General features: G+C 37.0%; 1 protein-coding gene across 1 annotated transcript in view; it reads right to left on the reverse strand.

Annotated features, from left to right (window-relative positions):
* Positions 1–25,038, reverse strand: part of RNGTT (RNA guanylyltransferase and 5'-phosphatase) — a 185,898-nt gene that overhangs the window by 49,455 nt on the left and 111,405 nt on the right. Inside the window, exon 12 of the mRNA XM_026845915.1 lies at positions 16,583–16,683. Coding sequence (XP_026701716.1) covers positions 16,583–16,683 — 101 coding nt within the window. The remainder of the gene's footprint in view (positions 1–16,582; positions 16,684–25,038) is intronic.

Here is a 25,038-nt window from a genome sequence, read left to right on the forward strand (position 1 = left end):
ACAAATTAGGAACAAAAAAATTCTGAGATGCCTCTGCTCTACGTGCAGTATTTGCAACACAGCAACAGCTCCCAGGTTGAGAATGACTGTTCCAGTTCCAGTTTCTCCTGAGCTGCCATGATCTCCACAGCAACATAAACCTGAGGCAGGTACTGAAAGCACACAGGGAACTAGCTAGGGTTCCTTCTTCCCAGGCATTTGGGGTACTGTCACATTTGAGTTCACAAACACCCCAAGAAGACCCATGCAGCACCAGACCCACTTGCCTGCACAAGGGCTGAGGAAGAGGACCAGGAAGCATCATTATCTTAGGGAGCTCCTTCTACAGAATTTTTGGTGCAATATAAACATTGTGCAAGCTCTTCATATGCTATCAATATTCCCAGCCTCTTCTTTTCCAATGTCAGCTTTTTAGACTCGACTTGAAATTATTAACCTATTTTGTGACACCCTCTTTAAGAAGTCAAAGAAGCCGAGGCCTGGGTGATGAGCAAATTGTTAAAATATATCTTTTCTATAAACTGTGGGGGAAAAAAATTGAATTCTTCATAAAAATTGCTGTAGTGTTATTACAGAAAGAGAGCATCTTTTCATTTACTGTCCTGAATAAGGAATTTTTATTACACAGGGCACAAGTGAAAAAGCAATTATGATTAAATGCTAACTGCATAGGACAAAAAAATTACTTATTTCCAGTGCCTGGCTGATAACTACTGATTTAACTAGTATCAGGATGACCTGCTCTGTCTCTTCTTTCATCTGTTTCTGAGAAGATTGATGTAACATAAATTATTAAGTGATTAATTATCAAATGTACAGTAAAGCAGGCAGTTTTTTCCTTTTTTTCAATATGCCTCCAAGACATCATTTTTTACTCCAAGCAATTTTGCATGTCCTTTTGGACTATAATTTACCCTTGCCAAAATAAGCCTGTTAAAAGAATTAGCGCACCATGGTTCAGTATATTTTGATTTTCCCTGTGAACTTATTTCAGGTCTGATTTAAGGTAAGACAAAGTCTCTAGGAAAAAGTAGTTTTTCTTAGACCAAGTGATATACCTGGTAAAAACATGGACTGGAGCATGCAAGTTCATCTCAAGGATGAGGAAAGACTTTGATGTCTCAAACTTTGGCTATTTTTTAAATACATAAGTATAACGAAATAACACAAGTTATTACTTTTTCCTATATATGCAGTCACACCTACATCTTTGGATCATCAGAGAGAGAAGGTTTATCAATAAGCATACCAGAATGCAGTTCAGCTATTTCATAGAAATCCTATCCATTTTAACCAGGACTTTAATCATTCTGGAGCAGCAACTGACAGCAAATAAAAAATAATCACCTTTACTGGGAAACCAACCCCTGAAGACTCACATGGAAATATATGTGAGAGAAGGAAAGGAGAATGAATAAAACTTCAGCAGGAACACAAATTTGAATCTATCTGGGAGCAGTTATCACAGAAGATAAGAAGACAAATAAGAGAAAAGAACAAAGTAGTAGAGCACATAATAGATGACTAGAAACCCACATCTTAACACATCCCTGCTGTCAGGTTTTACACCAGCTAGGAAACCCAACAACGAACTGTCTCATATCTTTTTTTACCACCTGGTTTCTTAAAAAGAAATGCAATTTATGAGTGGTCGAAGTTTACTGAACTACTACAGATCTGTGCTCCAGATCTACCTGTCCCAGCACAAGTAATGCACAGCCCATGGGGTTGAGTCTTTTTGGAGGAATTCAATTTCTTTTGGATGCTAAGCTGTAACCTTAACGTTTCTCTGATACATTTTACATGCACAGACTAGTGACAATGGGATTACTTTGACAGTTCCTACAATTCTACATTTCTTGTCTAATGCATTTAGTTTCAAATTCAGATTATTGTTTTAATTCTTCATATCTGCACTTACATTGAAAGACTTATCCATGATTGATTTAAAATGCACAGGAAGAGAGTTAACTCTAGGTTTATTTTATATGCACACACTTACTTTCCTGAACCAGTAAAATAACATCACACAACAATTAATATAAATGCTACAAAATCAAGTTTTAGTTGTTCTTTCAGAGAAATCCTTTACCTGTTTAAAAATTAAATAGGCCATTCCTTTTTTGAAAGCTACTTTCAACACCACCTTGTTATTTATGGCAAAGAAAATTTATTATCAGTCAGCAAACAGGCACTTCATTCATGTTTAAATCACTCAAAGATAAGATAGAATGTAATTATTGTATTTGACATTTGAAAACTAGAAGAAAGAAAAAGACAATTGTTCTCCTTAGGACCAGAATGCAGGAAGAAGGGTTTTCAGACAAGCTAGAGAATTTTTGTTCATTTAGTTTTTATGAGGATACCCAGGCTAAAGAAGTCTGAGTGAGGAAGGAGGGTGCAAACTCATAGAACAGAGTTTGTGAGAATTGCAAAACTATTTCTTACCCAACATTCGCAAGCTTGCAGACATGGCACAAATAGATTTTCTGCAACTGTCTCAATATCCCAGCCAGTTCTGTAGATTCAAGCTAGTATTTTTTCTCTGCAGTTGAAACAATGGTTATTCTCCTCACTATAAATTATCCTTTTTCCATTAATCAGTTTTTAGTAAAACCCACCATCATCTAAGCTTATCAGTAGTTCTTTCTTATACAGAAGACCAGTTGGTATCTACAGAACCACAGAATTTGGGGGTGGAGGGTGGTTTTGTTGTTCGTTTTGTTTAAGTACAGCAAACCTGAGCAGAAAGCTGCCCTAGCTACCAGTAAATAAACAACAGATTATCTAAAATTAGGGTAGAGAAAGAAGCTCTCTAGAATTAAGGTTTCCTCCACCCAACTTCTTCCACCAATTCATCCTTTTTCACTGCTAACATAATTCCACAACTTCTGTATTTCTGTCTTTGCAGGCCCCCTCAGGATGAGTTTTAGAGCTTCAGAAACCTATTCAATTTTTTTTTAAAGTTAATTTTGTTTAAAAAAAGTATTTGTGATCCTGAAGCTATTACATGAGAAGAATTGACTTTAAATTATCACTACATTTTTGCCTTCTTGTCATATCCATCTCTGTTTTTGTCAGAAAAATATATGCACTTTGTCTTGAAAGAAATTAATTTGAATTCAAATTTAGTGAATCAAAGGAATAATTTAGGTTGAACAATAACAGAGATACATCTTCTGCATTAAACAAGGGCACATAACTAGACTGCACTGCTTAAAAAACGGTGGTAAACAGAGAAGTAACTGCGAAGTCTATATCTATAGGATCTTTATGTTCTGAATTAACAATCTTTCTGTATGCAACTTTCATTTAAAAAGAATCACCAGTTTCATAACACAACTTGCAGGGACAAACACAAACATTTGGTCCAAATGCTATACACAATCCTTCGGGAAATTAACGACCCTCACCCTATCCAACAGAAAACAACAGAACAGAGAAAGCTGTATCATTTCAGTATTAGTTCTTTTCTGCACTAGTTAGGGTTCATTTCTCTTCCTCAGGCTTGTCTAGTAAACCTGTCAACAATGTAAGTTTTTAAAGTAATTGTTATAGGCTATGTCATGCTTTAAATGTGTGGGACCAATTTATTTTTACTCAAAAGTGGTTTACAAGTGTAAAACGTTGGACACACCTCTTGCCACAGACTGGCTGGCTATAGGTGTGCCTTTTGCTGATACAGGCTCTAACAAACCACAAAAACTTGCCAGCCAAATAACATCAAACAATCTTAATTTTATCTCCAAAAAAGGTAGAGCATCATCTTCAGAAGGCACTTGGAAAATTCCTCTATAGTGCATGTCTCTGAATATTACAAAGAAACAATTGGTATACAATACATATAAAAAAATTTAAGTTGTGTAATAGCTTTCTCTTATTTTTAATGTAACAGAAAAACTAAGTAAACAAACAGAGAAATTACCACTGTTTTATTATATGATTAACAGAGGAATATTACCAGTTTTGAGTATCTAGTTTTAGTGACATAATTCAAATAACTGAACTTTAATACTTCTACTGTTAAAACAAGCTGTATTTATGACCCATCTCACCTGGAAGAAAGCATTTGCATGCCATACCATTCTCTGTTCTATAAACCAAAACATTAGTTTATCATAATATGCAATTCATCTTTTAAAACACAATTTTCTTAATACCTAAATGATGTATGAAGGTTTTTACAAGTAAGTATTGTGCAGAAACTAAGCACAAACATCTTGCTCAATGAGACTTGAGAGTCATTTCTGCTTCTCTTCTTGAATTAGAGCAGAACGAAAAACAGCGAGTCCTGAATCAGAACTGTGTACAGATCATTATCATCACAAATTAATAAGTTAGAAATGTTACTAATACAGTAGCTGGGAAGGGTTAACCATGCCCATAGCAAATTTTCCCTTCTGGAGGAGAGAGAATAGTGCAGAGCCTTCATCAGGAGATATCCAGTCACTTTTGAGTCCATTTATCCCTGCCCTACTCCCCAAATTCAGTGATCTACCACAAGAATATCTACTTTCAAGCAGAATTTTTCACTCCTGCATAAAAAGATTTTAAAAATTGAGCATTTGAGATTTGATGCTTTAACATTCACCAAAAGAGCGAAGTGCTTTTGTAAACATCTGTGAAAGACGATGGGTTTGACTTGCAGACTTGAAGTGGAAAAAAATAAAATTAAATCAAGTTCACTACCCTGTTTCATTCTCCTCATTCCAATCTTCTCTATCCTGTCATTAGTGATATACACATTATATTTCCTTTATAATCCCCTGATAAATATTTGCTCACAGCGCAATCTTTTAATACTTTCTGAAAAAAAAAAATGCTTTAAACATGGAAATAGCCAAAGATTATAGCTTTGAAAATATTTAGTTTTTATAAGGGGGAAAAATGCCATCTGCTGGGTACAGCTGAGGACTGTCCTTTTCTTACTAACACACCATGCTGCCCTAAGCAAGTTTTCTCTTCATTTTTCCCATCTTGAAAACTGATACACATATATGCATTGACTTTGGTGAGTATGCAATAGCAGCCTCATTAAAACTGTGCAACATAAAACTTCTTATTGTCGTATCTCTCAGAGACTGAGAGGTCTGACAATAGATAGGATGACCAGCATTTGAATAAGGATGCTTTTAAACTTTCAAGAACATTAGAATTGTCTCTAAACCCCTCAATTTTTCACACACTTCTGTATCTCCACGTATATAAATTTTGCAGTTAGGTAATTAAAAAATTATTCTACTTATAAAGCAGACCAACACGCTGACATTTGTTTCTCCACTAGCCATACACAACTTTTGCCAGCTGGTAGAGTACAGATGCAGAACCAGTCCATAATCTAGCTTGAAACCATGAAACCAAGGCATTGAAAATCATGTTGCTTAAGCAGGGGGAAAAAAAAAAAAAAAAAAAAGAGAAGAATGTTCCATTAAGAAATGTATGAAAAGAGCTGAGAATTGGAAACAGCCAAGTCAGATCTAATAAAATGCACCATCTTCAAAATTAAGAAGTATGACAAAAGGAGGATAGGGTTCCCATATGTAACCATGAGGAGGAAAAGAGGAGAGTTTTGGTATGATTCTTAACAGCCAAAGGAATTCTTTTACCTTTTTGTGGTTTTAATTTTACAACATAAGGCAGCAGCTGTCACCGGTAAGTGTGTATATACACATAGGTGTGTGTATATATATATATATCTATATATCTATATATATATATATATATGTATCTATAAATTAAAAATAAGTGATTCATTTCATATTCCAAGCTTACAACCTTGAAAATCTGGGTTTTAAAGTTAAAATAAAGGCTTATTTCTCACATATACAACGATGCTAAAAAAAAAAAAAAGCAGATCCTGTGAATGAACGTATCTTCCATGTGTTTAAGATAAAAGCCTTGAAGTCAATTTCAGAATAGAATTCAGTAAAAAGTCTGTTTGTTCTTCACACTGTCATGACTGCTTTGTAAAAAGCAAGAAAGCATAAAAAGTGTATGAAAATAAGGAATTTTCACCATTTTAAGATCCTCTAGTAGGATGACATGCTTACATCTGTTGTCAGATAGAACAAAATCTCTACTGAAAACTATTAAAGGCTTTTTACAAAGCACTAGATATTCCCTGTCAAAGTGCAGTATGAACACAAGCTCCATTCCCTATTGCTTAGATAAGTGAACAACACAGATTCGTTATTACCATTGACTCATCAGGCCTTGATTATGTAAATTGGTGTCTCAGATACATGCACCTATAGCCTCACTCATTTTAATGTCTTTCTACAATAGGATAAGCATCTTTTTCCCAGAAAAAAACTGCAAGCTGGATGGTAGCCAAAAAGATGGCAAGCATGAATTACCAAGCCTGTGGCAGATCCTAAATCATTAAAGTAACTGATACTAAAAATCCAATTTCCTCAGAATGCCAATGTCCCTTAAAATGGTAATTGTAAGAAAATTTGTAATTATTATTTTTTTAAAAACAATCATCACAACTTGAATCCCTACAAAACCAGAGACACTGGATAATTATTCTAAAAATTAATTATGTAGGTTTATTTTCTAATGTCTCTGAGGTTGTAAGATAAGCGCATGTACCAAGAGTTTCTCTTGACTATGAAACAGGGAAAGTGAAACTGCTGATAATCTCCCAGTGTTTCAGAAGCCCACAGCTGTATGCATACCATATTGATAACACTGTCATGGCAGAAATGCAAACAACCTGCATCAGGGTCATTTATTTTGTTGACATGTTTTGCTGATTCCAAAGTATTGTGAATTCAGGAAGACACAACAAGCTGAGTTTCTAATTCCTAAATCAATTTCAAAACATTCTGATGGTATCAAAACAAACTAAACAGTACTCTTGGACTTTCGACTGTAATGAATTATTTTTATCTTTAATATATTCATTATTTAGTACTTATACCTGTTCTTTCATGATTTGTGAGTTTGGTACTATCAGAAAATTAAATAATAAAATGTTCAGAGTAAGACCGATGAAGAGTACAAAATACATACAATATCTTTGGCTGTTTGGTCTGTTTGTTCCACTCTGCCATGGCGATAATTTTTTCCACTCTTAGTTCTCACTGTTCTTCTTTGAAATATACCACAGCATGCAAGGAAGTCATCATCTGAGCTGAGGTTTTTTTCCCCTTAAATACATGTTTCTTTAACTTCAAACATAATGAAAAAACACTTAGTACTGAGATCCCTAATAATTTTATACTAATGCTCTTTTCCCAACAGTTTTAAACATACCAATCTGTAAACTCAAGAAAAGAGACAATAAAAATCTCATTAAGAAACAAACTAAAAAAAACAAAACCCGAAGAACTGAATATTAATTCATACTGTAGGCAATTAATGCAGGAAAAACTGTTCTGAATTAAGGTATCATTTATGGCATACTCACAAATTCTAACAAATACTCCCTCTGTCTGAAGGAGACCAAATAGTTACTACATGCAAAAATGCATTTCAAAGAACCTCATATCAATTTATAAAATCCATTAAAATCACTTTGAACAGGATGTTCAAGAACAATAACAACTCCTATTATTAAAAAAAGTTAATTTATACTGGTACAAAAGAAAAAGAGGTTCACAGCTGAATTTCAGTCAGTCTGAGAGCAGTCTATTTATTGTTCAAGCTATAGCAAAAAGATGAACATTTGCCCTATTTAGACAGTTGTAAAATTATTCATCTGGCAAACCTGTACAGCATATATCAAAGAACCATGTCAAATTCCTCTTTATAAAAAATATGTTATTTTATTTTGCAACTCAAAATCTTCTCTAAAAGGACAATCCCACAATTTGTAAATTAAACAGGTACAGTAAGTATTCTAAAAAATCTTTATATGCACTAAAGAAAGCATGAAGAAAGGAAAACAGAAATGTTGTAAAGTATTTAGTAATGAAATGTCTAACAGTTCCATATTACTTGCAAAATACTTAACATCTGATTTACAGGCAATCATACAATAGCTCTGATTGGAAAGGACCTTTACATGTCATCTGCCTCATGCTCAAGACGGGGTCAGCTTCCAAGTTTTATAAGGTTGCTCAAGGCCATATCCAGTCAACTTCTGAGTATCTCCCAAGATGGAGACTCTAAAACTTGGCAGCCTACTACAGTGTTGGAGTTTTCTCACACAGTTTCTCCTCCTGTCTTTCTACAGTTTGTGTCCTTTGCTTTTCATTCTTTCAAGACACATCCCTGAGTGGCCTGGCTCCATCTTCTCTATAACCTGCCATTAGGAAGCAGTGGACAGCTATAAAGTATTACGTAGCCTTCTCTTCCTCAGCCTGAACCCAATTCTCTCAGCCTCTCTTTTCACACCATGTTCTTCAATCTCCTCACTGTCTTGGTTACCCTCCACCGGACTTGCTCCAGTGCATCAATAGCCTTTTCATATTAGGGAGCCCAAGACTAGACAGAGCACTCCAGATGCAGTCTTGCAAATGCTGAACAGAGGAAAAGATTCACTTGCTCCACTCACAGCTCAGGTATCAGTTGGCCGTCTTTGGCATAAGGGCTAACTGTTGCCCCAATTTCAAAGCTTTGCCCCCCAGTACCCTGAGGTGCAATTTGCTTAAGTAGTCACTAACTTGAACTTCCTCACCTGTTGGGAGCAATTCATTTCCTGATGCTCCACCATGAGGTTCAGGGACCTCAGAGACCTGAGAGTAGACCTTGCCAGTCGAGACCAAAGCAAAGGCAGCACTGCATACCTCAGCCCTCCCTTGTATCTTTTTTCACTACATCTCCTGCTGCACCAGCAGCATATCATTTTCCTCAGTCTTCCTTTTGTTACAAAGGTACCTATAGAAGCCCTTCACTATCTTCAGCTGAGTTTTGGCCTTCCTAATTCCTTCCCTCTTCATCCAAAGACTGTTTTTATGCTCTCCACAGAGGTCTGTCCCTGTTTACACCTTCCATACACTTCAATGCTTGTGTGAGCAGATTCAGGGATTTATCATTCAAGCAAACCAGCTGTCTGCCATACCTGCTTGTCTTCCAGCACTCTGGAAAAGTGTGTATGTCCCTGTGCATTTTGAGGAGGCTGTCCCTCATGATCAACTAGCTCTCCTGGGCCTCTCTGTGCTTTTCAAGACCTGCCATGGGATACTAACTATCTGTTCCCTGGAAGAGCCAAAGCCAGCTTTCTGACACACAAGAATTCTTTTCCACTGCCTGCTTCTCTCACTCCTCTCTTGGATTCTCACACCTCACAGTTGTTTATCTGGGGATGGGATCAGCCTTCAGTTTCAATATTCACAAGTAGTAAGACATCTAAGCTACATGGCCAAATAGGAATATCTACCCAAATGTAAAATAGGGCAGGGAAGTGCATGGGAGATAAGAAAATTTGAGAGGTGTATGCTCTTTGGGAGATTTTCTTGATCTCCCTTATAGATAGAAATGGATCTTTAACAGAGTGGATAATCATTACAATAGCTGACATAAGCAACTGGAAAGACTGCTATAAAGTGGTAGCTAGTTCAAGAAAAAGGAACAGGGTCTATAAAACATACAAGGCTACATTTACATTCTGTTTTGCAAGCATATAGATAATTTTAGGATATGAGGCAAAGCTTTTAAAATCTGGAGAAATGTGTAGCTAAAGTGGAATCATTATCTGACAGATGGAGATTGCCCAAGGCTGCCACTTGAACTTATAAAAAGATGAGGCTGAGTTCATTTTTGAAATCCAACATTAGAAATTCCAAGTGCATCCTTAGTATTAATTGTGGAAGGTACAACATTATGTTCAGTGTACCAGAGTATAAATAGAGAAGAGATTCAAAGCCTTACTTTGAAAACAGCTTTTAAAAACTGAAGTGTTACAAAAAGATTTTAAATATCCTCACATAAGCAATACTGCATAAATCCTTACAGATTAGTACCTAATGTCTATCCACCCATTTCCATTGCAGTGCCAATGGTGGCAGTTGTGCATGCGTATTCTACCATGGTAATATTTGTGCTTCTTCCCCTTCCCATGCCACCACGCTGTTCTTTCTACACATAACATCCTCTCTTGATTAGTTTGCACAACCCTGCCCCTACATTTCTTCAGAACTAGCAAGACCTACTGTGGTAACACCTGAATGCCTGAAGGTAAGAGCTTAACAAATTACTCCTTTACTTTCATTTGCAACTCTTACATTCCATAAAATATAAGCAACTTCAAAGCACACGCTTCCTTTAACAACAGTACAGCCATAAATGCAGTTAATATATTCAAACCTGCACTCCTCCTGCTGTCATCCCAACACTCTGCATCTTTGCATCTATTTGCAACATCTTGTCCTTATTTGTTCTGTAATTGCTGTGCGACATCATCTGCATTCTGCCTCATAACTCCACTGTGCTCAACTGTGTTCACTGTGCAGCAATGCAGCCCCTATCTTGACTGTGATCCTTTGAGGCTAGAGGAAACTGGGACTTATTTTTATGGCCAGGGTACTATTTGTAAAGCTCCCTTTCTGTGACAAATGGCACATGTAAGAACAAGTTTGTGCTCTTTGGTAACGGGCATTCTGCAGACAGGTGAGAAGGCATAGAGCTCACAGCCCAAGCCATCAATTCATGAATCACAAACAGGGGAGTGGAAAGAGAGGAGGTAGCAACAAAACATGGGCCAAACAAACTATCACATCAGTTCTATAGATCTCAGCAGATCCAATCTTAACAGATTCAATTAACTTTTGTGATTTTTCAGTCACCAATTTTTTTTCAAAGCAAAAGAGTGAGGAAGACTGCCTTACAAAAAGGGTAAAATATTCTGACAGACAACACAGCTATAGGAGAACAAATCAAGAACATCACATTATTTTGAACCAGTTGCAGCACCCTCTGACCTGCCCCGGCCCCTGCCCCCACAGCTCTTTAATTTACAAACCAAAAGGCCAACATCACATCTAACAAAAGGAAAACATTCACTTGCCTGTAGTCATGGTATCTATATCTAGATGTTGATGTGCAATTACCAATGTATCCAAGATTCGAAGCCCCCGCTGTCAAGATTTCAAGCCCCTGCTGTCCTTGAATGTATTGTACTTTATCTCCCATTTTTTATTACTTGACAATGCCCAAGCTAAACAGAACTTTGCCTAAACACTGTTTGTTTGGTTCCCCGCCCCCCCCCATGTGGTCTACTTAATCATGGATATAATAAAAAACAAATATAGTCTTGCTACCAATGAAGAGTTCATGTTTACTTCGCACTACTTTTTTTTTAAGAACCAAGCCTTTATAACTATTTCTCTCTTAGAAGATGAGTAAAATTCTTGATTCTTTCCAATACTTAAAGGTTCTATATAAAATTGATACTATTCTGTGCTTTGAAATGGTATTGAATTGACCCATTAAGATATTCATTCAAAGCCAATAAAACCAAAGCCTTGCTTATAGTTTGGTTTTAGCATGTCTGATTCAGATAAAATTAAGGGAATTGCACTGGCTAATTAAAAAACTAATAGGAAGCATGGACATGTAAGAAATTCTGGTTTTGGAAGCTACCACAAATCTGGCACTGTGTAGACATTTTCAGTTAGTATTTGTGACATTTAAATAAGGCTCAGAGTTGGTTTGGGGGGTTTTAAGAATATTTCTTAAAAAATAAAGTCAGACATTTTGGGAAAAAGAATCTCTACTGTTTGAAAACAGTCTTCTCTGTAATATAACTGAGATATTGCACACAGCAATTAAATATCCTCCACGTTCTCTTCTGATAAGGTCATTTGACTTGTAGGTCATTTGGAAATGCAGTTGATGTGCTTAAGCCCCTGTTGTTTTATTTTCTATGAGTATCATCACAGTTTAGGAAAAATACAAGGTAGTGTTATATGATCAAAGGACTCCACTTTGCACTGCTGATGTGAGACCATCATCTTAGTAAACCTGAAACTATACAGAAGTGCTAGGAAGTGGGTCTACCTTTTTTAAGCACACATAATGTGAGGGCTTTTCAGTTCAACTGCTGTGTTTCAGCAGAGATAAACAATAAAGTACTCTCTTGTTTAGCTGATTTAATAAGTAGTTGGTTATTGTTTTGGGTTTTGTGTTGGAATTTTTGTGTGTCTTTTTTTATAGAAAGTAACTACTGATGTGATGAGAAGAGATCGAGAGAGACTGTAAACAGGAATTCTTGCAAACACAATAGAAAAAGAGTTAATCTAACCATCATCCTGATGCTTGGACAGGCTGGACTATGACAATACACAGGGGACAATTACCATGGCTCAGCTGATATGCTGCAATTCACTAAGGTGCAATAATGCAATTTCTTTCAAATATGGGCACTGAACAGGAGTGTCAGGATTAGGTCACTGAGGTTACAGGAATCCTGCCTTTCTTTAGGATGCAGTAGTATCTTTTCTCTCTATGTTTATTCTTTGTTACGCTATCTTCATCTTTCCGGTAAAGTTTATTCTAGAAGTACTTCATAGATCATAAACTCAATCCTTCTTTTTAATTCAATGGAAAAACTCACTCCAATATCAATAGTGAAATAATTGAACCCTAGATAAAAACAGTTGGTCGTTCATCCGTAACTGGATTACATCTGGGGTGAAACACAGCAGCTATTCTGCAGTTAACATTACTATTGCAGACTAATCTATGGGTGGGAATGCACAACTGAAAGCACAGGGGAATTTTAGGTAGATGGAAAATAATCATACTGACTAAAATCTGTCAAAGTCCCTAGAGGTAACTCCTTTATTCATATGAAAAATGCACCCGATTGTTTACAATTGTTCAGGATCTCAATTACATATGCCATCCAAAATACATGTCCAACAGCTGACAGTCTCTTAACTCATACTACTGAATAAATAATGCTCCTATATGCTTTTTTCACTATTTAAGTGAACACAGAACTATAAATATGAAGGCAGCATGGTTTGAGTTTTGTGATACAGGTTCAGCCTGTATCACTATTGGCTGTGTTGTGAACTGTGGTAAGATCACACACACTTGTAACAGTTTTAGATATGTCTGCATTTCAAGATTTAAAGATGAGCCTGTAAACCAGAACAAAGGATTGGAAATTACAGACAATCGTCATTCTCCTTGTTTCAAGGTGTCAAGTATTTGACATCAATTCTTAGATTTTGGCTCCTCATTTGTCAGTAAGAGATCAATACAAAGGCGTATCTTCTGTTTCAGAAAATATTATTGCTTAACTGAACCAAAATAACACACAAATTCTGTAACAGTAACCGCATCTGTATTACTCTGTTGTCAAATGCATACCAGGTTTCTTTTTGAATTACTGAGGAAAACTTTTTTTTACCTAAAAGGCTGAAACCACTATCAATGCTTGGTTTTAATCTCAGTGGGATGGGGGGAGGCAGGAAGCCTAACGCTGTCGTGTTACAATTGCCATTAGTAAGACATTCAGTTCATAAACCCAGATTTTTTAGTTGTATCAGAAATCAACTATTTTATTACGGTAGATCTCAGAGCTCAGGAACTGCCTTTTTACAGTCTAGAACAAAATATTCTTTTTTTAAAACTCTAGTCAGTAACTTCAAAATCAGTATAATACTGATGTCTCCTCAAATGAGTTCAGATTCTACCAAGCGATAAATTGGATACTCCAATTAACAACTGAAGCAGTTAAACCCGGACTATTTCATTCATTGTTTGTGTTTAACTGGGCAGAAGGTACTGTTTCATAGGTCATTACTTAACATAAATACTTCTCTCCCAACAATGGTAAATTATTATTTTCCACCCAGTACTTCATTAACTTTTCTTTTTGTTGGATGAATGCACTCAACTGTCATGTGAGATGCAGTAAAGATATCTGGAAGAACTGTACTTATCAAATGTCAGATTTCTAGGTTTATTTTTCTTCTTATTTTCTTATGCATGTGAGAGGAACATAAAAACATATTTAAGTATTACAGTATTTAGAGACTAATCCAGATCATTATTTCCATAATATGAGCAATGCACTTATTTTCACATAGCTAGAATATCGTGGAACTTTTTTTAAACGCTAGAAAGTGCTTCCAATTCCACAATGGAACAGCCATTCCACAGTAACTTGCTACCAGCTGCCCAACTTCTTATAAATAGTTCTTGCTGGCTAGTATTTTATAGTATTTCCATGTTCTGATCAAATAATCTATGATGCAATACACACAGACACACACAGAATCATTCAGGTTGGAAAAGACCCTTGGGATCATTGAGTCCAACCATCAGCCCTACTCTACAAAGTTCTCCCCTACACCATATCCCCCAACATCTCATCTAAATGACCCATAAACACATCCAGGGATGGGGACTGCACCACCACTGTCTGACCACACTTTCAGTGAAACATTTTTTCCTAATGTCGAGTCTAAACCTCCCCTGCCTGAATTTAAAGCCATTCCCTCTTGTTCTGTCACTAATCACCTGTGAGAAGAGACCGGCACCAACCTCTCTACAATGTCCTTTCAGGTAGCTGCAGAGAGTGATGAGGTCTCCCCTCAGCTTTCTCCTCCTCAAACTGAACAGTCCCAGCTACTTCAATCGCTCCTCATAGGATTTATTCTCCAGGCCCTTCACCAGCTTCGTTGCCCTCCTCTGCACTCGCTCCAGCACCTCGATATCTCTCTCGTATTGAGTTGCCCAAAACTGGACACAACACTCCAGGTGTGGCCTCACCAGTGCAGAGGACAGGGGGACTATCACCTCCCTACTTCTGCTGGTCACACTATTTCTAATACAAGCCAGGATGCCGTTGGCTTTCTTGGCCACCCGGGCACACTGCTGGCTCATGTTCAGGTGCTTGTCAGTTAGAACCCCCAGATCCTTCTCTTCCAGACAGCTCTCCAGCCACTCCTCCCCAAGCCTGTAGCCATGCAGCGAGTCGTTGTGGCCCCAGTGCAGGACCTGGCACTTGGCCTTGTTGAAGCTCATCCCGTTAACGTTGGCCCACTTATCCAATCTATCCAAGTCTCTCTGTAGAGACTCCCTATCCTCATGCAGATCAACTCCTGCTTAACTTGGTGTAATCTGAGAACTTACTGATGATATGCCCTATGTCCTTATCAAGATCATCAATAAAGATGTTAAACAGAAATGGTCCCAACACCGAGCCCTGAGGAACACCACTTGTGACCAGCTGCCAACTGGATTTAACTCCACTGCCCACCACTCTCTGGGACCATCCATCTAGCCAGTGCTTAATCCAGTAGACTAAACATAACACAACAGCACGGTCAGTTTTGTGTTTGAAATCAGTTTTAACTGTCAAGCAAATACTCCTTTTTTAATGTGAAATGAAAAAATCTGTTGTGTTTTGCTTCTGAATCACAGGCTACTGCTGTATATTTATAAGATCCAGCAGAAGTCATAAGAATACCATAATAAAAATAACCTTCCTGTCAAATAATGGGTAATTTTAATTTTTTTTACAGAAATCTTTCCTATTACACTGTTCTGTGACTTAAATAAAAGCCAAACAAACATGAAATGTTTGCAATGAGCTGAGTCTCCAAAGTCAAACTTAAAATATTCCTGTATGTTCTCTAAAATAGCTATAATGTGACTGAGGACTTCATATTGCATTTTCAAACACAAAAAGCTGAATAGATACTTCTGACCTCATCAAATGCTCAACTGAGTACATTTTGCACAATAAACCTCATCTCCTTAAGATACTCTCTATTCATCTAATATATATTCATTAACTTGACTTGTAAATGTCTAAAAGTTAGATGAGCCATTATTAGCACTCTGGAATACATAAGTGATGTATGAATTAATTGTTTAATGGTATTCAGTTGCCTGTGGTACCAAGAAAAGCTAAATGTCAGTACTTCAAACTATCAGTTGAAAAAAGTCCCAGATATTAAAATATTAAGCAACTTAAAAATCAATTAACTTAAATTTTAAATAAATTTTGTTCCAAGGCAAGCTTTAATCTAGTGATTCAATCTTCTCCTTCCCCTCTCTGGCACAACTGAACATGGAAATTGCCCCTATTAAATATGTGCAGTGATTGAACTAGGCAAATAGTATGAAGAACTGATGTAAAGATGTAAATGTCTTCTGTAAAGATTTACATGTCTTCTGCCATTAGAAATCACTGTTATTAAGACTTTAATGATTTTAAAGAAAATACTAAAGAATACCTATCAAATAAAAATGTCAGGTTTTGTTTTTCTCTAAGAGAACAAGTGCCTGTTCGCCACTGTGCAGAATTCCAAAATGGAAGAATGCTTAGCTTGTGAGTATTTTGCATAAAAACAATTGAAAATAGTTATTTTATGTAAGAACAGAAGCTAATATAGCCTTCCTACTTTCTAAAAACATAATGCCAAATCCAAACAGGACTTTTTTTAGAAATTTTATGAAACTTTAAGAACGAGTAAATTTACATTATAAACATCTGTCATTGTTTTCAATACAGCACTGATCACAACAGTTGTCTATATTCTCAGTGAACAAATTCTACAGAATATAGAAATGCTTAGCCTCAGGAAATGTCAAGCAATACCAGAGGAGAGATAAACTGTTAAGGGACATTCACATGAGTGTTATACATTTAAAAAGGGAAGAGATTACATACCCCTCTCCACCAATTCTTGTTATCTTTAGACGAAAATCAACAGAGTTCAGGCTGGGTGGCTTCCATTTCAAAATATCGTCACATCGACCAGGTTTGTATTTCTGAAGAAAATTAAGAAGCAGTTTAATTATGCTTATTGGTTTTTACTGGTTTTAGAACTAACAATTCAGCATTTCAGACTACATTATGTGTCTCTAATGAATTACAATACTTAGTGACTAAAACAATGAATTCCATTACCACAGAGGTAGTTGTGCTTCACTTCTGTATTTGCTGCTCCCTTTTAAAACTGCTTAGCACTGTAGCCAAGCCATTGCATATAATAAAAAGCTGAGAATGGAAATAAAAATTAGCATACTTCATTATCTCTCTATGGCTAATGGAAAATTTCAAGAAAAAAAAAAAAAGACAGCACAGTAACAAATGAAAACACTGATAGGACATACATAAAAGATACATTAAGATAATCTCAACACTTTGGAACAATTTTATGAACGATATTTTTGTTATCCATGCTGTTGACTGACACAACATGAAGAAGCCAGCAGTCACCATACTGCCAACTATCGCAAGGGCCCATCAAAAACATATACTTTCATACCAAAGGAATTTAAATTATGTAAAGATTAAATAACATCATAACATACAGGAACATAAATAAGGGAACCTCTGTTGCTTAAGAGAAAGGGTACACACTTGAACCAGAAGTTGCAAGGAGCAATTTTCTCTTAAATCAGAGCTCTGGTTTCTCATGGTCATTTCTACCATCTGCTTCAGTTTACTAAGCTGCCATTTTGATCAACCTCAGTTTATAGTGAGTCAACCTGCTAACCCTTTCCTTACTAGATTATCTTTCATGGCAATGGAGAAAATCAGAATTAGCATGAATAGAGGAAAAGTGAAAGAATAATTTGGAGATGCCCAGAATGAGACTTTTTAGTTGTTAGATCCTTTTTAATCCACAATGAGAAAATTTATGCCATTTTATCTAAAAACCACACCAAGAATGTCCAGTGTCTTTTGGTAATACAGCAATCAGTAGCATCATATTGCACCCATGCTGTGTTATATTATTTGCAAAATGCAAAATTTACTGATGATAAACCTAACAGCTCTAGATTTAAACTGACAAAAGCAAATCAAGAATTTTCTGTTTTCTGATGTAAGAATGGAAAGTTATTCTTTCCAAAATAAATGCAGCACATCTTGCTTTGATGAAAAGATGCTGTGTGGCTTTTGATAAATGGTAAGTAAAGGCAAGCTTCAGATGACTGAAACCCAAATTAGCTCCAAATATTTTTAGCCATAGTTCTGATAAACATAACAAAAATGACTTACTAAAAGACGCTTCTGGAATTTGAAAGCCACTGGCTAGAGTGCCTCTTTTCTTATTTTTTGATCATGGCCCTTAGATCATTTGAGAGGGATGGCTCGAGGCATTCTGTTCTGGTTCCCATTCAGGGTATCATAAACCCATTCCAAATATCAGCATTAGGAGTCACATGCCCAACTTACTATTCTAATCATGCACAGTTCTGGACTGAATTTCTCCACAATCTTCCCCTCAACATCTGAATAAAATGTAAATGATTTATCATTGTCCTTAGGACAACATACAGGAGCTGCTTCTCACACCTTTGATCTATGCTGGCTCCCCTTCCACATCTTTTATTTTGTTCCTTCCCACCTATCTTCTAGTTGAAAATGGTCCCCTGGAAAGCAACTTTCTTCAACGGTCCCTGATATCTGCAACCCCTGCCAAATCAAATATCCTAGTGTCACTCAATCAAAGACTAGTGAGATACAGTGTGATAGTAAAGTTATTGAAGTATTTTTTCTTTCTTCTCTTCCCCCCTATTTCCCCTTCATATGATTTCTGTGCTGTTAACATCAGCAGATATATGAAGTAAGTTGGTTGCCTGTATACCTTTCCAAAATGGGATTTAGAAAGGTATTGTTTAAGCAATTTACAAAAAGGTAGATGACACTGAAATTTCTTTTTCAGTTAACTTTTCCTGCTATTATCTTGTACTTATACCTAATATAGAGACACTATGGAATTAAATTTGATTTATTAATATGACCCAGGAATAATAGGTCAAAAATCCAGTGTTTGCAAAGACATTATTTGTTGCTCTCTCTCATCCACAGTTTCCAATTTGGCCAGAGACAATCACTACTACCCTATATTTACTACCTAGTCCAAAGAAGCCCTATGGGGAACACTTTTGTTTGTGACAAATTTCTTTACAGACAGTGAAAATTTCATTTAGGAAACAATTGCTACAGCATGTATGAAGAAACATGAGGTAGAGCTGAGCAGCTGAAGTTGCTGGAACAGGTGTAGATTTTGCTGTACGGAACAGAAGATTTACATTAATAGTTGCTCTTTGGTCTTTTAGCATGACAGAGGTCTTCAGTCATTCCATAAAACTGACATTTGTCAATCACACATAAACCCTAAAATCTTGTATTAAGCCTGTGTGAGACACGGCTTCTAATTTATTGACTTGCAATAATCTTCTGAGCAAGATTATTGGAGTGTTTACAATTATGGATTTATTAATATATACTCAAGTAATTGATTTCTTTTTAAGCAGTTGGTCTTATTTTCGAGACCTTAGGAATTATTAAGACCAGACTTTAGAAAACAACCTCAGCTGGTTTAATACATGGCTCTAAAATATTCTTTTACATACCATTCCTTTAAAGAGAAAATAAAGAGAGGTTAATAGTCTTCAAGACAGAGGAGATTTTATCTTTTGCACAGGAACACCAGTCTCAATCAAAAAACACCCCGTATTTTGTGTCCAAAAGGTAAACTTGGACTGATTCTGCATTCATGAGCAGTAATTATTTCCTCCCAGCCATAAACAGAAGCTTTACTTCCTGATAGAACAGGTAAAAGGATTGAAATATACCCAAACTTGAAAACTGAAGACACAAGATTTCTTCTCATCAATGTGAGAAAATTTGAAGGCCTTTAAGGGAGGCCCAAAGGGTTCTTTCAAGATTGCAGACTCTGTCCTATTTCTATTTACTTCTGCTTGAAACATAAACCCAGAAAACACTTGACACTCCTTTAGGAAATTAATTCTTATTGACACGGAAAGAATGAATGAACCTCTCAGTCACAGCACTGAAATCCTGAGGAAAAGCTGCATCCTATCCATATAGCAACCTAAGAATGGCCTCACTAGAGCTCTAGCATCTTGACTCTGACAGCAGCCAACAGCATGTGCTCAGGGAAGGTGAAAAACAACCATATATTGTATTTTCTACTACTACTCTCTGAGAGACTATACATTTTCAAGCTCAGAGACTTCCCGACGTGGATGTTATTCAAATGTGATTCCTACTTAGCGATTTTTCAGTTTCTCCTGCATGACCTCATCTAGTCCCCCAGTAAGACAGCGTAAACCTCTAACAGCCATAAAAATCCTCAGCACAATGTTTCACACACAGCCCAACATGGCAAGGAAGTGTACCACCTCTTATTCTGAACCACCTTTTGTTGGTTTCTAAGACTTGCATGCCCTAGAGCTCATATTAAGAAAGATGTGAACAATCAAAGTCCACTGCTTCTATGCTACTCATATGCTTCTATGCTACTCATATGCTTCTACACACATGGAAATATATGCAACTCAGAGGCTATCATTTTACATGTGCAGTTATAAATTTTTTTCTCCACGTACATTACTCTGCATTTATCTAGATAGAAGTTTACATGTTGTTTTATCACTCAGTCACCCTATCTTGTAAGGACTTCATATAATTCACATTTAGCACCAGTCCTTACTGATCCATCAAGAAAACATCACTTCATGGTTCATCCTGTTTTCCAACTTGCTTACATGCAGTATACATGACTTCCCTCCCTGGTAAGGATTGAACAGTACCCCATTCCTTGACTCATACTTTTTAACCAATTACTTATCTGTGCAATAACTTTTTAAGTTTCACATCTGCTTTAGTTTCTTCAAGATTTTTTTATTATAAACTTTGACAGAGGCCTTCTGGAAGTCTTAGCAGGGACCACCATATGATCCTACTCAAAAGATTTTTGATCTCTTGGCCAGAGAGGCATAACCTTCCTTTCAAGAAGGCGTGTAAGTTTCCCCAACTATATTACGTTTACTCAAGTAAGAACTACTATATCCCTTATTATAGTTTCTACTCCTTCGTCTAGTACAGACATCAAGCTTACAGGCCTTACTTCTTCCCTGACCTTCCATGACACCTGCCCCCATGCTCTATGTTTTTAATTAGTATTTTAATTTCTACCCTCACAGCCTTAGGCACCAATGTATATATTTCACATAGGATCTACTGTATGATTTTTTCAAATTATTTTTTCAAGACTGACAAGTTATACTCTCCTAAAAGACAGTAAGAAACGAAGAGTAACAAACCAACTTCACAACAGAGAGGAGTAGCTATTCCAAGATCAGTAATGAAAAGCAACATTTTGACAGAATATATCTGCATACCTGTAATTGCACTGCTGAATCCAGAGTTTTGACTCAACTTTGATTATCAAATTAACTGACAGACTTGCTTGAAGGGGAGTGGGGGAAGATTTGTTCTTTAAGATGGAATTATCTTTCTTGCCTTTACCTCTAGAACCAGCACAGTGTGAAACAAGCCTCAGCTAAACTTTTTATACTATTAATAAAAGAATTGAGGAAAAATAATCTCTACCACACTTCAAGTTAGCCAAAGAGATCTTGCCTAGAAAGCAAGAAAAATACACTTTTGACTATTACACAAATTAACACCATTCTCACAGCAGATTTGTTAACACTAAGCACCTGGTAAAGGTAACAGGTAATTTATCCATATCTTTCTGAAACAGTTAGAAGCGCTTAGATAAGCAATCAGACTTCAAAGCTCATCTCAAGAACAAGTTACACAGCCCCCAGACTACTTTGGTTACCATGAAAGATAGAAATTCACAGAAATTTAGTTTAAAAATTCAGTCAAAGGCCACATTAATAACCCCTGAAGAGATTCATTTTTATAATGGGTGAGTCCATACACACAATTCAGCAGTAGTAAATTCTTGAGTTTAAATGCCAAGTGCTAGATCAATTTCTTTAAACATGAGCTGGAGTCAAACAAGAATTCTGCTTGTTAAGTATGTGAAAACTTCACCTTAGATGAATCATTGCATACTGCAGACCTGTTCTGCCTGAAGTTATTCTATATTCTAATTCCAAAACAAAATGTGAAGCAATCTGTCTGAGATCAAACTACTCCCTAGCATTTTAAATATAGCATTCATAGCAATGATATCCTCACCACCACCCCCCCAACAAATATGCATGTACACGACTACTTCTAAAACATATCAGGTCCCGTATCACCTGAAATCCAAAGTTCATGCTTCAGTCTGAAACTTTTCAACCTTGTCCAACCACAGAAATTAGAAATCCACACCAAAAACGTACATTGACAAATCAGAAACAGTGTCAAATAGCTGTAAAGGATTGGACTAGATGACCTCCCGAAGTCCCTTCCAACCTAAATTATTCCACAAAGCTGTAATCTCTCTTTGGATGCTTATTCTTTTAACAGCCATATTGGGTGCACTTACACTAGCATTTTAGTTTGCAAAAGTAATGTACTTTCAAAGCAAATTTCCCCATTGTTCCTACTTAAATACGTCAGTTGAGATAGCTGGGCATCTCTGGTGCATGCAAATTTGATTCCATTTACACAAAACCAAACCTGAAGTTTCACTTCAGGCACACACCTAATGCACTTCACCCCACAGTGCAGACACTGGAGTCCAAGGCAAAGGTGTACCACTGCAATGCTACCCTAGCACCTACGTAGCACAGATGAACCTGAGCTGTGAAGATATTCCGCAACATCCTGAAATACTACTTTAAAGAAATAATGGTGTCAGCACCTTCAGGTTGTCTATGAATCCTCAGCCCTCAAGTTTTTACAACTCTGCTACTCATTCAGCATCGACCCAACTTTTCTGCCATCTTTTAATTATTATTAAAATAGTTGCCCTACCTTCTGTGGCCATTCTCTCCTGGCAGAACCCCAGCCCCTTTCTTTTCACCATTCCTTTCTTTTTCAGAATTTTCTATTCCAGTAGTGCTTCTCCCCAATAGCAGTGTTAACCACCCCAGATTCCTAGAAGATTGAGCTTCACCAGTTAGTACTTGTCAGTCTATACTAGTGGACCAAGATCTTCTCCAGCAGCAGAGTAACTGGCAGAATCAAAAGGCTACTAACCTCAAAAATACTACAGTGTACAAGAGCACTGTCTATCAGTATCACCTTAGCTCAAGAGGATGAAAGTCAGGGATAACATGTGTCAGAAGTAGCATGGCAAATGTACCCCTATTATGGAGATAATGAACTTCAAGCAAGAGCATAATAATGAACCTAAAACTCAGGCGCACACCCAACACCCTGGGATGTAGAATCATCACTGAAAACAGCCCAACAGTAAGCAAATCCTCTGGCATCCCTCTTAGGCTACTGAATCTCATCAACTCCTAACCTCATAGTGACCTCCATATGCCCAAGTAGGTCCACTCAAGCCACGGGTAGGGATTTTTTGTCAGATCCTAATAGGCCATTTTAGCAGTGAAGGGAAAACTGATGGGTTGATGGTCATGTTGAACCCCTATCTCCTACCCTGTCCCGAAAGTATTGTCTAGTTGCCCCCTCCCTCCGTAGTTGCCCATAGAGGGGGCAACTCTTTTTTTTTTTTTGCTTTCCCTACCGGTCAAGAGAAAGGGTAGCCCTCAGAAAATAAAGTTCTGTTATCTAAACTTTTGCTGACACATTTCTTGTTAGTTGCAGATATTCCTCCCACACGGGTTTTGGTTTTGCCTAAAGCCATGTCTTCTCAGCATTTGAATTTGATGGGTGGTTCAGCAGAAAGCTGAAAGCCTGGGCAATGGGGATATTAAGCAGCCCATAATGAGGATGAAGTTTCACTCCAAACAGCTGCTTTCACATGGGATAGACTTTGCTGCTTAGTATTTTGTAGGAGGAAGAGTGGGGTTAGTATCTGGGACTGCATTCTGGGCAGGCAGTCTGCACTGTGGGGTGGTGTTGACTCACCATGAAGACACCCACCTGGAAGACTGAGTAACTTCAGCTGAAAGTCTAGACAAAACAAATGGTTCGTTTCTCTTAGCGACTAAAAAGGAAGAGGTGGTGGGATGACCAAGAGAGAAGTTCGTGCCTCATCTAGAGGAGGAACAGAAGATTTCCTTCACAAGAGTGCCTTACTATCTTACACAGCCTGATCAGCCATCTCTACCTAACCCTTATTAAATACTATCCTCCTGAAGTGCAGCAGCACCTAACACAGTCCACCTTATATTTCCCTTTCTCCACATCTTCCTTCACTCCTTCCAGCTCCAACTGACAGGAAACTAGTAAATTATCCAGCTCTTTCTTTTCTCCTAAACAGCACAGTGCTGCTACTTGTCAGCTATAATTTCCCCTCAGTAAACTGATCAAACCTAGCCCTGCAAGGTATCCAGAGGGCTGCTAAACCGGCAATGCCAGGCACACACCAGTTCAGAAAGGAGGTTGACGAAAGGGCACAGAAGGCTCAGAGAAGATTTGTCTGAGTAACCATGCTTGCCCAAGAGGTAGGGCAGGTTGAGTACCATTGGGGAGTGAGGGCAGATGGGGTAAGAGGCGATGGGATTAACCAAGACAGCTACTGGTAATCTACTGGAGTTCTTTTAAATCAAATGTAACTTGCCACATTGCAAATGACATTAGCATTTAAGCACACTGAAAATGAAATAAATTGCAATTAAGTATCCTTGAACATGAAATATAAATAATAAAATTATTAGAGATGTAAAGATTTATAAGTTTCAAAGAGGTTACCTTGTTATTTCATATTTTAACAACAAGAAACTTGTCATTATATAAATGATATTCTGATATTTTAAAGTTAGACACCTACTAGGATGAAGACACTAAAAGGATTTTAAAAACATTCTAATATGCTTCAGGTTCACAAACAGTAAGAAATATTTGTTCTGTTGTAAAATCCACGCATTTCACTACCAATATTCTTCTGTGTTTTAATTCAATTGTTTGCAAACAAATTCGTATTGAACATGATGCTGAAGCTTTCACTTGAAAGGAAAATATTAACTACTGCAAACCTGTAACAACAAATCTGCTCCTCTTTACTACTCAAAACAACGGTTAAATGTTTTCTCTAAAAGCTCTATTTAATTCAGAGGCCTCTTAATAGCCATAGGGCAGCTGCTGTCCTACCCAATCTAACAGTTGGCATTTAGCTGTGTAAACATAAAGACAGAATGATTACCCAAAATATGGTTTTATTTTCTTGCATTACAGACCATGGATCATTTTAAAGAACCAAAAGGATCAATTATAATCAATCGTTTCAGGCTAGACCTTATAGAGAAATGAGCTGAAAAACCAGAAGT

Source organism: Athene cunicularia, assembly GCF_003259725.1.
Source record: "Athene cunicularia isolate RWA chromosome 3 unlocalized genomic scaffold, athCun1 chr3_part1, whole genome shotgun sequence".
Taxonomy (NCBI): domain Eukaryota; kingdom Metazoa; phylum Chordata; class Aves; order Strigiformes; family Strigidae; genus Athene; species Athene cunicularia.